This window comes from Fundulus heteroclitus, chromosome 9, assembly GCF_011125445.2.
Source record: "Fundulus heteroclitus isolate FHET01 chromosome 9, MU-UCD_Fhet_4.1, whole genome shotgun sequence".
NCBI classification, from domain to species: Eukaryota; Metazoa; Chordata; class Actinopteri; order Cyprinodontiformes; family Fundulidae; genus Fundulus; species Fundulus heteroclitus.
The window spans coordinates 33,068,362-33,083,589 of NC_046369.1; the positions used below are offsets into that span (position 1 = coordinate 33,068,362).

Genomic DNA, 15,228 nt, shown 5'->3' on the forward strand with positions numbered 1-15,228 from the left:
CTGTTGGGAGCACAGCAGAGTCCTCGTTACCACAAACATTTCCTATGCGAGTCAAGGAGGCAAACGTAAGGAGAGAGCATATTTTCAGTGAAGCTGTCTGAGGAACTCAACTGCATAATAAAGTGAATGAGAAGGAAACAACAGAGTTTCTCAGACCGTCTTTGACTACAATGGCTGAACCTCCTGGAGCGATCCGACTGTAGCCCTGAGGGGTTCGGAGGCCATCCTCTGAGAGCTACATCAAACTGTTAGAGACGAGGTCAATTCATCACCGTATTTAAGAGCTGAGAATACATTAGCCCACAGAGACACTCAAAGGCAAACTTGTTACTATAGCAACAAGGGATGCTTCAAACGGCTCCAGGCGGCTCCCGTTTCTTGCTATATAGTATCAATCAGGATATGCTTTCATAATAACATTGCCAATTTCTGTTTTTACAGAGCGGCTGACACAGTATATACATTAGGTACTTATAAACACCCTCAAATCACTTCTTTTTAAGGCTACCTGATGGAAAAGGAGAAAAGACAGAAAAAAAAGCAAAAAAAAAAAAAAAAAAAGCTGGGCATCACCAGCATCACCGTTTCCTCCTTCAGGACGTAGCTCTTTATGTCCAAGGTCAGCAGATGCAATCTAACTGGAATGACGAACAATAAATTTACTAAGTGTGTAAAGAAAGATGCAAAACCGTTCACAGGAAAAACAAGTCAGCTTGAACTAAGATGCTTGAGTCAAACCAAAGGGTCAGTTATGTAAAGGTTCGCCACTTGCTGGCCAGTCTGCTACGTTAAGGCCAGCGCAACATCAAAGCCCAGCGGCACTAAAATGAAGAACACACAACATAACCAACATGTTTTTAAATTAGTCACAGGTAATGGTTGGAGGACTGCGGAGCACCTAAGTATTTGGACACAAGCAGCCGGGTACCACGGGTCCGCTGTTGGCGGCGTGTCCAAATGTCCCATAGGGGGGAGACACAGGGCGTCAGAGTCCAACACTGCACTGGGATCTGTCCATGAGGGAGGACACCCAAAGGGAGAGCGGGAGGAGACGACTCTTCTTACAGTTTATCTCATCGTCTGTGACCACAGCCTCCCTTGAGGACTCCATCGTCTCCGTTTACGAGCTCTCCAGAGCGTCTAATACCTTCATGATCTGCTGCTTGATGACTTTTGTGGCGTCGCCTGCGTTTGGTATTAGATATCTGGGGGAGAAGGAGGATATTAGATTAGCTTCATGAAAATACTGCATTTATTCGATGCGCCAGGAGTGATCAAAGATACAAGGGATTGCAGGACTCTTTACGGTTTCTCAAAGAGCTTTCCCAACATTGTGCTGCCCTTACTGCCGTTCTACCAACTGCTATCGAACATCTTTTCCAGAGATATAATGCCGTGCTAAAGGATTAACGCCACTTGGACCTCACCATATTTGGCCATATTACAACAATGAATTTTGTTAATAATAATAAAAAAAAAAAAACAATACATTAAAAGGTGCATAGCCACGTTATTTGACATTTATGTAATTTATGTCAGTAGCTCACTCTGGTTGCATAGGAAGTTTTTTATGAAAGATTATCACATCCTGCTGGCGTATTAGTTGTTATTTTGGTGTTTTATGCTTTGTTTTTGCTCAGTTTGTTAGTAAAAAAAAGCCCTTCGTGTTTATTTAGAATAACAGTGGAAGTAGAACACTGCGCATGTGCAGCAGGGGATAAAACCAGGAAGCGGCTAACGGCTATTAGCATCTCAAGGCAAAGTAATGGAAGTAATGAAGAAAGGTCCAAGACCCAGTGTGAAAAACACAAAAAAAAAATTATTTCAAAAGGGAAAATACTGTAATAGCGCAGGAAATACAGTATGAACGTTGGTGTTCACTGAAGGGAAGCTAAAGCTGCTTTCTAATAGTTCTGCGATACTGCCAGTAGATGGCGCCACATCTGGTTATATCTGCTCGTGGCGTGCAGTGCTGGGTTCTATTTAGCCTCAAAAAGGACTATCAGGATGGATGCTTGGTGTATATATTACCTTATTTTATCATGATCAAACACTTTTAGGTCTTTCTTTTTGAATAAGCATATAACGTGGCTATGTAAGAGTTGATGGAAATATGAACAAAGCTAAATACAGGAGAGTTTTGTACGACGATCGCTTAGAGGCTGCAAAAGACTTGAGGCCAGGGCTGAGGTTCACCTTAAACATCCACCCAGAGCTACAATGGGACAGTTTATATACAAGCTTTGTTCATGTGTCAAAAGTCCTGATCTAAAAGGACTGAAAATGTCACAATTCACAATCTCCATCCAATTCCACTGAACTTTTTATTTTCTGTTAACAATACCACTTGTATCTTGATGTCTTGGCAAGCTGCGTATATTTTAAATCTGTATTTAAAGCAGTGTTTATCTGCACATGATCACCTCTCAACTGCAGATATTTCCACTCCGGCTGAATTGTTGGTCCCAAATTTGAAAGTGATAAGTTCTGGGTGCTTCTTTTTGGATGTGATCTTCACCACAGAGCTCAGTGCTTGTCTGGACTGGATGTAAGCGAATCCTTTCCTGGAGGCAATCTCTCTAAGGCAGTACATGTGAGTCGCCGTAATCAACAAGTGACTGAAAAAACACACAAAAACCAGAGTCAGATGAATGCACGATGTTCAATATGAATGTATGTTGGTGTATAAGCCAATTGGCGCTCACCTGGGAAACATGTGACCTGTTTCTTTGACTTCGTTACAGGGAATGTGGTGTTTCACATCTGGCTTGTTCATCCACGTCTGAATGTTCACAATCTCCTTTCGGTCGTCGTCTGACATCGACGAGCTGTCGATCTCATCTGGGAGGAGAACACAGGCTGCTTAACTGATCTCCTAAAGGGATGATTGGACCTTACGTTAACCAGCCCGTACCTGTGTCATACTCCTCTTCGTCACCGATGCTAAAGACGGGCTTCACCCCTCGGTACGGTTTACCGACGCGGTCGCTGCTGCTCACGTGTCTGTTTGCAGAAGGAAACAAAGCGCCGCGCACTGCAACATTAGCGGGAACTAGACGGTGTGAAAGGGACACGTTCACAAAAGACAGGTTTGCACACAGAAAGCAATGGCATGAAGACTCTCAGACTGCTGTGAAAATCATGATCCCACTAGCGCCACGGGTTTGCTGTTAAACAGAAAAAGAGAAAGTTAAGCAGGAGAATTGCAGATTTATCTAGTTTCAGGTCGGGACGTGTATGATATTCAGGGCTACTTATCAGCGAGTCGCAGCGTTGCTTCTGCTTCCAACATCCTGCATAGCCCTGACTATCATGGCAGAAAACACCGACATGGAAAGACGGACTACAGGCGCATCTGAAATTTGATTTATTTCAGTAATACCATTCAAAAAGTGAAACACACGGATTCATGGCACACAGCAATTTATTTCAAGCATTTATTTCTGTTTAATCTGATTACTTTGGCTCACTGGAAATGGATAGTCAAAATTCACTTTGTCAAGAGATTTGAAAGTTACACAGCACATATAAAAGAGGAGCTTTGATAGAGAATTGTAACTTAATGGCTTACATAATCATGAGGAAGACTGCTGACTGGACAGATGTCCACAAGACAGTCACCGACACCTTCTCCACAAGCGGGGTAAGCCATTAAAGGTCATTACTGAAGAAGCTAGGATTTGTGCTGTGTCCAAGCGTATTCATTAGAGGTTGAGAGAAAAGTGGGCACAAGCACCAAGGATGGCCGCAGCATCGACAGCATCGTGAAGCAAAGCCAAATCCAAGAGCGCGAGAGAACTTCAAGATCCTCCACAGACGTATCCAGGGCATGGCTATGAGAAGTTACTCGTGTTACTCCAAGTGTGAACCACAGACACCAGAAGTATCTGGACCGTTGCTCAGTGGGCCAAAGCCCTCCTTTCAAATGAAAGTAAAGTTCCTATTTCAATTGGAGATCAAGGCCCGAGAGTCTGGAGGAAGTGTGGAGAGGCACAGAATCCAAGCCTTTTGAGGTCCAGAGTAATGATGCCAAGAGGCACGTCGTCTGCTGGTTCATGTCCACTTTGTTTCATCCAGTCAGAGCTCCACGCAGCTGCTCTTCCCTCTGCTGACAAACTTTAAGGAGGAGATGCTGATTTCATTTCCTTAGGCCCTAGCACCTGCACACACTGCCAAAGTTGTACCACAGGCTGAGCGCCTCCATGCCTCGCCGCACCGATGTCAGTGCAACCAAGTACTGAGCGCACATGCTGTACAGTACATGAAAATACTCCAATATCACTTTTTGAACTGAATTACTGAAATAAACCTCGACAACACCGTAGTACGCTGAAACGCGCCCGTATGCGGCGCATCTAGGAAGCAAACAGCTGAAGCAGACCCTGAGACTCCTCGGTCTCTCAACGGGAGATTCAGTAAGTTTGAATGTAAAGATGACCAGACGTGTTGTTAAAGGCTGCAGCTTCTGTTAATGTTGTTAGTGAAAGCATGAAAAAAAAAAAAACAGATCTTAAAACGGCGCCGGCCCTCCCTGCATGGCGATGTGTGTAGTGTGATGTTATGAGTGAGCAGAGTAGGCAGAGATGTTGGAACGAGGCATGCTTTGTAACGTGTCTCAGGGGACAGGTGCACTTCTCTAGCCAGTGGGCATGCTCGGGACAGACAGCTGGATATGTGGGAGCTCTTACCGATCTGGAATCACCTTCTCTGGCCAAGGCAGATTGAAAGATATTCTAGTGTAGAATAAGGCACAGGGACTTTACTTTCACGTCACAACAAAAGCCGTCCTGACATGTTTAACTCAGCGACAACAGCTTTTATTAAAAACACACTGAACAGCAACATAAAGAGAGGCACAGAAAATGGAACAAGTTGGAGTAGGACTGTGTTACAATGTAGGAGTTAATGAAGAAGCAGCGTTTAGGGAAAGAACCGAGGTCTCCTACCTGTCAACGGGCGCAGATGTGTTCTCAATGAAGCTGATCATCTTCTCCTTTACGTTGACCGACTTGGACTTGAGCGCAAAAGTCATTTTATTGACCAGAGACTTCACACCTTTGCCGTCTCCAGGGCTGCTCAGAGACTCTCCCTGTGTTGTTGGAAAAACCGAAAAGCAACAGAAGGTCATGAATGAAAAGCATCTTTCAAAACTCCAACAAACAGCAGAGTCCTGTGAAAACATATTCATATTATTTAGCGGTGCTCGCATTTTGTCCACTTAGAACCAGAAAGCCATTTCATTGGGATTTTATGTGACGACACAGAAGAGGAGAATGACTGAAGGAAAAAGGCAGGTTGTCTTCAGAATTTCTTTCAACAATTACACAACTGATAGTTTGGCCAATTTGCCCGATTTCCCCACCTGAGCTGTGGATTTCTGCAGCTCCTCCACATCCAGCCTGTCAAGTTTAGCTGGTTGGCTGGTTGTCCTACTAGGCTTCATACAGAGCCTGAGGCTACATTCAAACTGCATGTGTTAAAGCTCAATTCTGATTTTTTTTTTTTTTTTTTGCTGAAATCAGATTTTTTTGGAGTGTTTGTTTATACTACTGTTAAATGTGGCCGCCATCATAATTCTGTCTGAACGTTTCAAGACCGCAAAGCAACCCACAGGCGCAGATAACAGTAGCAGTCACACAGCAGCATGCTGTTTGCAGAAGTCATGGTGAATTTCTAGAAGTGTTCAATAACTTTGTGAAAAAAACACAAAAAACCATAAAAAAAACAACAACAAAAAAACAATGGCAATACTGGCCAGCATCTCTCATTAGAAAGCGGTTGAACAATGGGAGCCGACAATACTAAGGGCACATCATAGCAAGACCAAGTAAGACAAGAAGAAAGCAGCACAGCTATTAACGGTCTTTTATGGAGCACTAACTACTGCTGCTGTGTGTGGATGTGTGGTTTGAGACAAGAGAGTGATGTTAAAAACGGATAAAATGCAGCATGACTGTTCAGACTGCTGTGAAAAAGACGGCTATGGGTCACACTTCCCTGCAGTGTGAACGTAACTTTAATTAAACACAGATAAATGGTTGATTTCATTTAGGGGCATCGAATTAAGGAGAAATAACTACACCCCCATCCAGCACCGTTCAGAGTTTTATACTTTTCCTGCTACTTCAGTCACCCACAACTATGTGTTGGTCTATTACATAAAATCCCATTAAAAGACCCAGAAATGTCTTCATCGGTTATGAAGAATTTGCAAGGCCTTGTCCGGTATCTATGAGCTCGGTGAGAAACTGGGTTTCCTTCTTTCTGTTCCACCTACATCAACAGAGCTGAGGCTGCTGTGAGATCCAGATGTGCTGACTATCCAGTTCATGTACGACGAGTCGAGGCCTTCCACATTCATGTCTACCAGGTGCTTCTGGAGCGCTGAAACGGCAAAAAATGTGTTTCGTTTTCGCTGCAACGCCTTCATCACAACGCATTTGTAATACGACCTTAAAAACACTGCAGTCAAGTGGAAATTTTGCAACACGAATGATGTAAAAAATATGTAAAACATTGAAACAAATGTAGAAATTTGCTCGCACGTGGCTTTAACCTACTTACCCATAAAGCCTCCCTTAGCGATGCTCACATACTCTTTGTTTTTCTGTAAAAAAGAAATCTTCAATTAACAAAACATGTTTAAAATACAGAACTGAGACGACTAAATAGGAAAACAATGACGCACATCTTTTTTTCTATTAAATCACTTTTATCTTCAGTATAAGCCCTATTGTTGACAGCTGTTCAGACCCCCCCCCGCTCCTCACCTGTAGGAAATGAGCCAGCACCATGTTCATGTACATGTCCTCCTCTTCTCTCCCGCTGCCCATGAAGCACAGGTGCTCTCCGCTGGCGATGGAGCCCGACTCCAGAGACTGCTTCTGGGCCTCCAGCAGGGACTTCACGGACAGAGCAAACTCAGAGGGGTTCTGGAGCATCTGCAGGGAGAAAATAAGAACGTTTGGGTAAGAAATCATCCTAATGCGTCACGAACGTTTGAAGACATATGCGACGGTGTTGGCGTCTCTCACCAGGTCGGAGTCCAGGTGGAAGGCGGTGGACAGGTGCCCGGCGTTGTACTGCTCTGCAGGTCGACAGTCCACCACAAAGAAACGCACCCCGTCCTGAAAGGCCACATGCGTCTTTATTGTGTAAGTACACCGGCTGACGGGCAAAGGTTAAAATCGTGCGTGTGTGTTGGTGCCACTGACCGGCTGAAGCTGGTTGGCCTGCAGGATTTCAGGGACGGACACAGGGAGGCACAGAGCCTGACTCAGGTCGGTCTCCTCCTCTTTGAGAGCCACGAGGCTGCTCCCAAACAGATTCTGATTCATCTAACATAAAGATGGACAAAATAAGCCCTTTGAGAACGCCGGCGGACCACAATGCATTTCTTACTGAGCTCTGCTAGAGTTAGGACCGCATGACGTGCTTCAGGGACGTTCACCTTTCTGAGGGACAGGGGGGTTTTGCTCTGGTAATGCTGAGCCAGTAAAAACAAATCTTCAACATCTTCTGCTTCCAGAAGAGACGGAGACGTTTCCAGCGTTTCTGTAACATAGAAAGCCTCCTTTCAGTTCACTTGAGAACGGCTGAATGCTGAACAAATCTAAACAGGCGAGCAAACTGACTGATGATGTCTTCTTTGCTGGCTCCTTCTTCTGAAAGGATGGACTCTCTGGGGGCGAACAAAGACATTTTCAGAACAGAAACACGGGAGTTAACGATATCACGGCTTCAACCAACAGATACGCACTTGGCATTGACGAGGATGATGAGCATGAGGAAGAAGATGAGGAAAGGGTCAGCCTGTTGGAGGTATGAGTCCCATAAGGCCTGGGTGACCTCAGGCCTGCAGTGACTGGAAAACAGACTACCCAGCTAGAAGAGAAATACGCGACACGCTTCAGCCAACGCTACGGAGAGAACAGCATCATCTGACCCGATCTGTGGGGAAGCACTGCCGTACCCAGTTGATAGCGTAGGAGTCAGGTGTGATCTTTTTGGTGTCCAGGAAGGAGCAAAGCTCCGGCTCGTGATACTGCAGCAATAGTCTGTAAAGGTGGAAGGGTCGTCCGTTGGGCACACACTCCCTGTAAATGAAAACATCTGGCTGAGGTTAAAGCCCACCGTCAGATGGAGGGTTAAAAACGCAGCCACGCCAAGGACCTTTACCTGGGGATGTACTTGTTCATGATAGCATAGAAGCAGTTGTAGAGGTCGCTGCGGGGTAACTTTAGCCCCAGCAGTGGCTTGAGCAGGTGAGGCAAGCTGAGCTCCGGGGTGAAGGTGATGTTGCGAGACTTGCAGTAGAAAGTGATGACCGACTCAACGTCCGACACCATTTCACTCCTCTCTGCCTCTGAAACCTCCAGCTGGTCTAAACATGGCAGACAAGGAGGGATTTTTAGGAACCCTTACTCATAAGCCTGATTAACATGTTTATCCACACGATGCATTGAAAAAAAAAAAACAAGTTCTCTTAGGTTTTAAAGGAGACATATCATGCTTTTAAATCGGTCTTTCACATTTAAAGCATTGATTTGTGGTCTATATATAAAGGGGAACTGCAATGTTTTAGTTTCACACGTCATAAGACGGCTAAACTCCCAATAATCCCGTCCTCCCATACACACTGAACTAGTTTTTAGACGGACGCTGAGTACTTTCTGCATCATCATATGACCGGTCATTGCAGCAATACATCCTGCTGCTACATATAGTTGCTCAACTCATATGATCTTACAAAGAACTGTTCTGTGCGCATAAAATGGTTCTTTTTTTTGGGGGGTTCATGGCTACATTCCTCACAAATGACAAATACTTATATTTACAGTGTTTCTCTTTTGTCTTCTGTTTTACTCTCAGCCTTGCAACAAAATTTTGTTCAAATGTACAAAGTGAATGTGCAGGTAAAAGATAACGTTTGTCAGGAAATCTTACAAAACCTCACGAGATTAAAAGGTGAAATCAGAGTAAATAAGCATGAATGACGAGGAAGAATAATGGTGATAGTTTGTGGACTAATTCTAAGAGAAAATGCATAACAAAAAGAAAAGGTGTTTGTTAAAGAAGGCGACAGCATGAACCAGGGCTCTACGTTTGCTACACTATGATATCGAGGTAAGTTGTTATGTTTTTCCTCCTGGTTTCCGTCAACTTGCTTTCCAATTGGCTACACGTCACAGTCAACATGCTGCGTGCTCGTTTGTCCTCAGGGAACACCACACATGATAGGATATCAGGCCAAGACAATCCAACATGTTGACTATCCCCCATTTAAGGATGGAGCGGTCCTGACGTCCTTCCTAGCAGACTAGATCACTGGTAACACACCACACAGTAGAATAACCTCATACGATTATTTTAAGAGCCATCCCGATAATTCGGGCATGTTGGGCGGGGAAGATCAGGGCAAAAATCGTTCTGAAAAAATTATCCTGCCGTGTGAAGCCTGCATAAGCCGTAAGTCCATGACCTTGTCTGGCAGCAAATACTGTCACCTTATTGTTCAAGAAACATAATACAAAACAGAGAAAACTGATTGGCTTGAAAAAAAAAAAAAACGTACCCAGACAATATAAAGACAACTAAACAGCACCTAGGGACTACGTTCAAATTTTCTGCATAACTATAGACTCCGAGTATACAACAAAATGTATTTAAGGGCTAAAAAAAAAAAAGTTGATTTTAAATGATATGTCCCCTTTGAAGTAGAAAACGAAATCCCCAGGGAACTATAACAGTGTCTAATTTTATTCTTTTCTTTTTCAAACGTTATTCTATTTAGAGCCTCACCAGATCTGGTGGATGTCAGGATGTCAGAGTCATGAAAGTGATCTTATTCTATGATCGTCGCAAAATGAGACAGCAAGTAAAATTCAGCCAAATGCTTCCTCGGCTCACGCTTTTATTCATCTCTCTTCCAGCAGCTACACGATTGCATCACAGCAGCTATCAATCAAGAGTAGCATTCAGGTATATTGTCCTAACCAGTCACTAGCTATGTTTACATGCACAAAATTTCACAATCAACAATCGGATTGTACCGTTTATATGGGCACACAATTAATCTGATCATAATGTGCGTGTATATGCACCCGGCTCCATTCTGAATGAAATCATTCTGACATGCGCATTTATCAAATTTCCCTAAGAAAAACCACAGAAGAAGAACTTCCGTCTTTGCTGAACACACAATAGCAAACAAAGCAGCATTATACGAGTTTGTTTGTCTTTGGAGCGCCCAGGCTGGACTTGAACCAGGTTCTAGTTACAGTTGAAACGTTACTGAATAAATAACTATTTGAGCTCTTTTGATGTTTTGAATAAAAAAGATGCATCTGGAGCCCCAAAACTTTTGCTTCCCGACATATTTCCATCACTCAACAAGCGGAAATACGTCACATTTACATCAGCCGCACATGCGCACTCGGGTCAGTCTGACACATTCAGAATAACTTGATCCTGATAAGTGTTTATATTCACGTCGATCAGATTATCAATCAGCATAAACCACCGTCTCATTCGGATTACAAGTTCATTCCGATGGAGCGTAACCCGATCACAATACTCCGAGTGCCGTGTTTACATGACGCACTTTTATTCAGATTACTTTTGTCCATGTTAACGTAGCTAATATTTCCCTGTCTTTTGCCCATATTTAAAAAGTTTACAGTAAACACTTACTTACGATAGCAACCAGAGGTCTCATATCTCAGATTTGGTTTATCTGAATTTGTCAGAATAATCAGAAAATGACTAAAATCCAGAAAGCTATGTTTATTTACGAAGAAATGAGGTTCAGTCCTTTGTCTTCACGCTACACATTTATTATTTATACATAAAACCTATGAGTGAGGAGTCTTGTGCACCAGTGTTTTCTCACCAATCAGCTGCTGACTGCGGTTGTGAATGAGTGTCTGTTCTGGTAAATCGAGCACGCCGTCCCAAGGAGACAGGCTGTCTCCTTTTCCAGAGACGTTCAGAGCAATCTGTCAAGACAAAACAGATGAAATGCTAACTGATCTGCCCATGTGTGAAATATGACATGTAGCAAAGAGCAAAAACCCTTGATATTTCTTCAAGTTAGACATTATGACTTTTCTCAAAGGTTGGAGCTTCCCTGCAAAAATGTGAGTGCAACATGCCCACCTCTCCATTTACAGACATTATACTCTGATATACACCCACCATTTAACTTGCTGCATATTCTCTGTATATTGCTCCAGACATCTCAGTGTAAGACCGTATCTATAAATGGTCTTTGCTAAAACAAAAGTCAACTAGAACTTAAAGCAGATATGAAAGGATTCCAAGAAGTCGGTAGCAGGTCCCGGCCCCTCCCAGCATGCCACGTAAATGAAGAAAGGGCAACGCTTTGACAGATTTCACTCAGCCTACTGATAAAGATCATAAAAGTTGAATTGTTCGGTGTATTAAATGATGCCTTTGTTTTTAGAATGGCTTTTAGCTACAATAAAAAAAGTTTAATATTTATTCAACAGGTTCAAGCTTTTCTTTAGTAAATTAACAACAAAACTTTTAAAGAGTTTAAATCCTAACCAACTTTGTCAGAGCTCTTTTTTTAACTACATACTTCACACAACAATAAGTATGTGAGGAATGCTTTTGTAAAAATAAGCAAAGTCTCAACTGAAGGTGTGTCAGTGACATCAATTGGACATGAAATGCTCGTCTGTCTGGTCTGTGACGTAGGATTTAACTTTTGTGACAACAGGGAAGCAGCCTTATTCTTTGATTAAAGAAAAAGTGGAACAAATTTTTCTGTAAACTATTTACTATGTGACTGCATATTTTATATTCACCTAATTTAATGTATCCTTAATTTAATTTTACACTCATTACGTTGGTATTTTGTATTGTTTGTAATTTTGGAGAGGCACTATGAAAACCATTTAATCACAAAAAAATAATAATTTGTGACAGTGAAACATTTGAAAAATCCCCTTTTTGCCAATAGATTGCAGAAATTTATGTCATTTCCTGCACCTAATGCGGACTAGTGGATATTCCAGGAGAAATGTAGTTAAAAGGCATAAACCCAGGTTTCAAGGCCTTTCCACATCTGGCTGCTGGTCCCAAGGTGAGCCCAATCACACACAATTGTATAGAAAACACAAAAATATGTATAAAAACACTTTTGATGTACATTGGAAATGAGTGGGAAAGAGTCCTGCCTTTAATGTACAGCTACACACCAGAGGAGTGAGGTCCTTTGGTGAGACAGTGTAGACAGTCGCTACAGTGTAATGTGAAAGAGGTGCAGGTCAGTTCCCTCCTTCACCCTTTCATATTTTTGCAGTTTCTATTCTTTCGTACTTGTTTTGACAGCCAACAGTTGAAACAATGTTTTTATGCTCTACTCGTAGCCTATTGTCCCTCAAAGCTTCTTTAGCTTGATCAATATTTTATGGAAGTCCTAATCCAAAAGCTATTGCAAGAGTCAAATGACCCAAATGAAGATCATAAAAAATTATACTTGAAATTCAAACATTTTGGGTATACGAGAATTTCTGAAAATATTCAGCTATATATAAAAAAGGAGTAACCGGATATGTAAATATTTAGGTACATGTGTACAAAATAGTTCAGGTTGCAGGTAGGAAATGAAAGAAGAAAGAGAAAAAATGGCAACCCGCGTGTTTGAGATGGAATTGATGAAGAGCCACGTGGAAGACATTAGTATTTACATCATTTTTAAAACTGTGGACAGTTTAAAAGCACACAGCATGTAAATTAAGCTATAAATGGGTGTCCACCTATATCCTTTTGGGATTAATGTTTCTTTTTAATCATAATTGAATTACTTTAAGGTTATACTTTTTAAGTATATGATATTTAGCATTTGAAACATGAAGGACAGGCTCCTTACCTTCCACATCTTGGCTCTGTGTTCAGCTGAATGCTCTTGGATCTGCACGATGCTCTCCATCTCACTATCTGACCCTCCAGAGTCCAGAACCTCAGCTAAATCCTGGTCCCTGGGGGGCAAAAAAAGAAACTTAGGATAATCATCTTACATAAACATTAACTGTCAAACTATGGGTCTTGCTAGCAGAAAGGCTGAGCAGTGAGGCAAACGGGAATGCTTTCTCCTGTAAACAGTGAACAATTATCCCCAAAATAGCAGTAAGACTTTGTTTAAAAGACGTAGCTACAGTTCTAGTAGATGGTCACTCTAACAAAGATGACTATTTACAGCTGTGGATGACAGCTGCTGAGTACCTTTCAGTAGCGAGGAAATCTGTGGTCTATGGAATAATTAAAGGTTGTTCCATTAAGTAAAAGTGGCCATTTGTAATCAACCTCCACTTGACGACGCAAAGAAGTTTCCTCTAAATACGTGACAGGCTAAATGCTTTTATAACCTGACAACAAAGTCGTCATGTAGTGTAAAGCGAGAAGATAAAGAGTAAAAGCGCGCAGGTTTGGATCAGGAAATGCAGCTAACTAGCTTCCTGGCTAACAACTACCCCTTCGGACATTGCTGCGGCAGACAGACATGGATATTAATTCGGACCGACCGGCAGACAGCTTCTCCTATACAACCACTTCCCTCGCTGTCCTCCATTTTGGGACTCGCTGTTTTTATGAGAAGTAACTTGGCTACTTGTTGTCATTATTAGCTGGCCATAGCTACCGTCGCCGACCTGGATTCAGATTTATTCCCCGCCGTCGGCTGAGCAGCGACACTAAATCCTCTTCGGTCGTTTCAAAGGGGGAAAACGAAACGAACAGAGGCCACACTGCTTCCTGACACCTGAAATACACTCCCCCAAATAACCTAGACCCGACGACAAATCCACTCACCAGCTGCCCTGAGCTTCCTCCACGGTATCCGCCATTGTTCTGTTGACAAAGACACGTCACGTACGGGCCGTCGCTACGGCGGTGACGTCACGCACAGCTGTCGCTAATGAGCCGCTGAGATTTCTCAGTAAAACCGGCGGACAGTTTTACAGTGGATAGGTCTGCATTAAGAACAGCTTCAACCCAAAAGACACCCAGTTATCTATTTTGTTTATAAACATACAATACAAGTTTCACATGTCACCATTTTTTTAAAGTTTATTAGAACTGGACCAGCACTTGGAGGTGGAAACGTATTGTTTTTAGGTGTTTCCCTGCCTCTACATACCTGGGTGATTACCAGGCCTCCGCAGCTCTTGATGGCTGGAGGAGGAGGTCATGCAATCCTTTGATTCAGGTGTGGTGGAGCAGATGCATCTTAAACGTGCAGGACAGGGGGGTCCTGAGGACCTGGGTGGAAGACCCCTGGCTTAGAGCAGGGGCCTGCAACGTTTACAGTCTAAAGAGCCATTCTTCCTACAGTCCTCTTGAAATAAACTCGTCCAGAGCTGCAAATGTTGCCTGACCTTTTGAAATAAAATACAAGTTATAATTTATGATAACGATCTACTGTAGGAAATATGTTGTCATTGTTTAAGAAACGCCCTTTTATGTCTATTTTGAGGTTTAAAAAAAGAGGATGGACGGGATGTTGATATTTGTGGATAATGATGTAAAAAAAAAAAATCATAGTTTCCATCATAATGAAAAAAATATTGATTTAAAAGTAAATATTACTGGCACTTTCAGTATCATTTAGTTGTGAAAATTAAAAACAATTAGTCTAAGATAAACCTGCATTTATTATCATAATTACATTTACATACCATAATAAAAATATAATTTGTAGCCAAAGTTATTAAGAGCCACTGTGGAAGGTCCAAAGAGCCTCTTGCAGCTCCAGAGCCACAGGTTGCAGACCCCTGGCCTATAGAGGGATCTAGAGCAGATATATTGGCAGCAGTACCAGCTGCATTGAGTCACAAATGTTTGAAAACAGCAACTATGGACTAGTTGGTGCCGGCTGGTGTTAAATTTTATCAAATCTTATACTGTTTCACTAAAATGCATTACCAATGAGCAGTGCTGTATGACCCTTGGACTAAATTAAAGCCTGGTTGGCCACAAGATCAACACCCACCCATGACGTAATCGTCTCTGATTTTCACAATAAACGACCAAGTTGTATTGTGGGAAACTGTTTGGCTACTGAACTGCAAGCAAAGCACTTCATAAATCTGTTATTGATGTCAAAGTATCCCATTCACGTTGGCAAATACTCCGGAAGAAAACCACGCTACTGCTTTACATAAATTAAAGCAATAAATTCAGACAAGAGATGCAATTTTTTTT

The 15,228-nt window shown here is 42.4% G+C and overlaps 1 protein-coding gene across 3 annotated transcripts; it reads right to left on the bottom strand.

Annotated features, from left to right (window-relative positions):
- Nucleotides 1-556: 556 nt before the first annotated feature.
- tbc1d23 (TBC1 domain family, member 23) lies at nucleotides 557-13,974 on the bottom strand. 3 transcript variants are annotated; one of them, XM_012861152.3, is made up of 19 exons: nucleotides 13,837-13,974; nucleotides 12,899-13,007; nucleotides 10,892-10,997; nucleotides 8,179-8,383; nucleotides 7,973-8,096; nucleotides 7,760-7,884; nucleotides 7,635-7,681; nucleotides 7,451-7,554; nucleotides 7,215-7,337; nucleotides 7,035-7,127; nucleotides 6,771-6,941; nucleotides 6,565-6,607; nucleotides 6,278-6,384; nucleotides 4,947-5,089; nucleotides 4,689-4,733; nucleotides 2,915-3,003; nucleotides 2,706-2,841; nucleotides 2,424-2,618; nucleotides 557-1,205 (listed from the first exon to the last, which is right to left on the bottom strand). In XM_012861152.3, exons 1-19 carry the CDS (start codon nucleotides 13,869-13,871, stop codon nucleotides 1,121-1,123), a joined length of 2,085 nt encoding a protein of 694 aa, XP_012716606.2. In that variant the 5' UTR covers nucleotides 13,872-13,974; the 3' UTR covers nucleotides 557-1,120. The 3 variants fall into 3 exon arrangements, with proteins under 3 accessions (XP_012716606.2, XP_021171384.2, XP_012716607.2); XM_021315709.2 differs by lacking the exon at nucleotides 13,837-13,974 and adding an exon at nucleotides 13,677-13,817; XM_012861153.3 differs by lacking the exon at nucleotides 4,689-4,733.
- Between the last annotated feature and the right edge of the window lie 1,254 nt (nucleotides 13,975-15,228).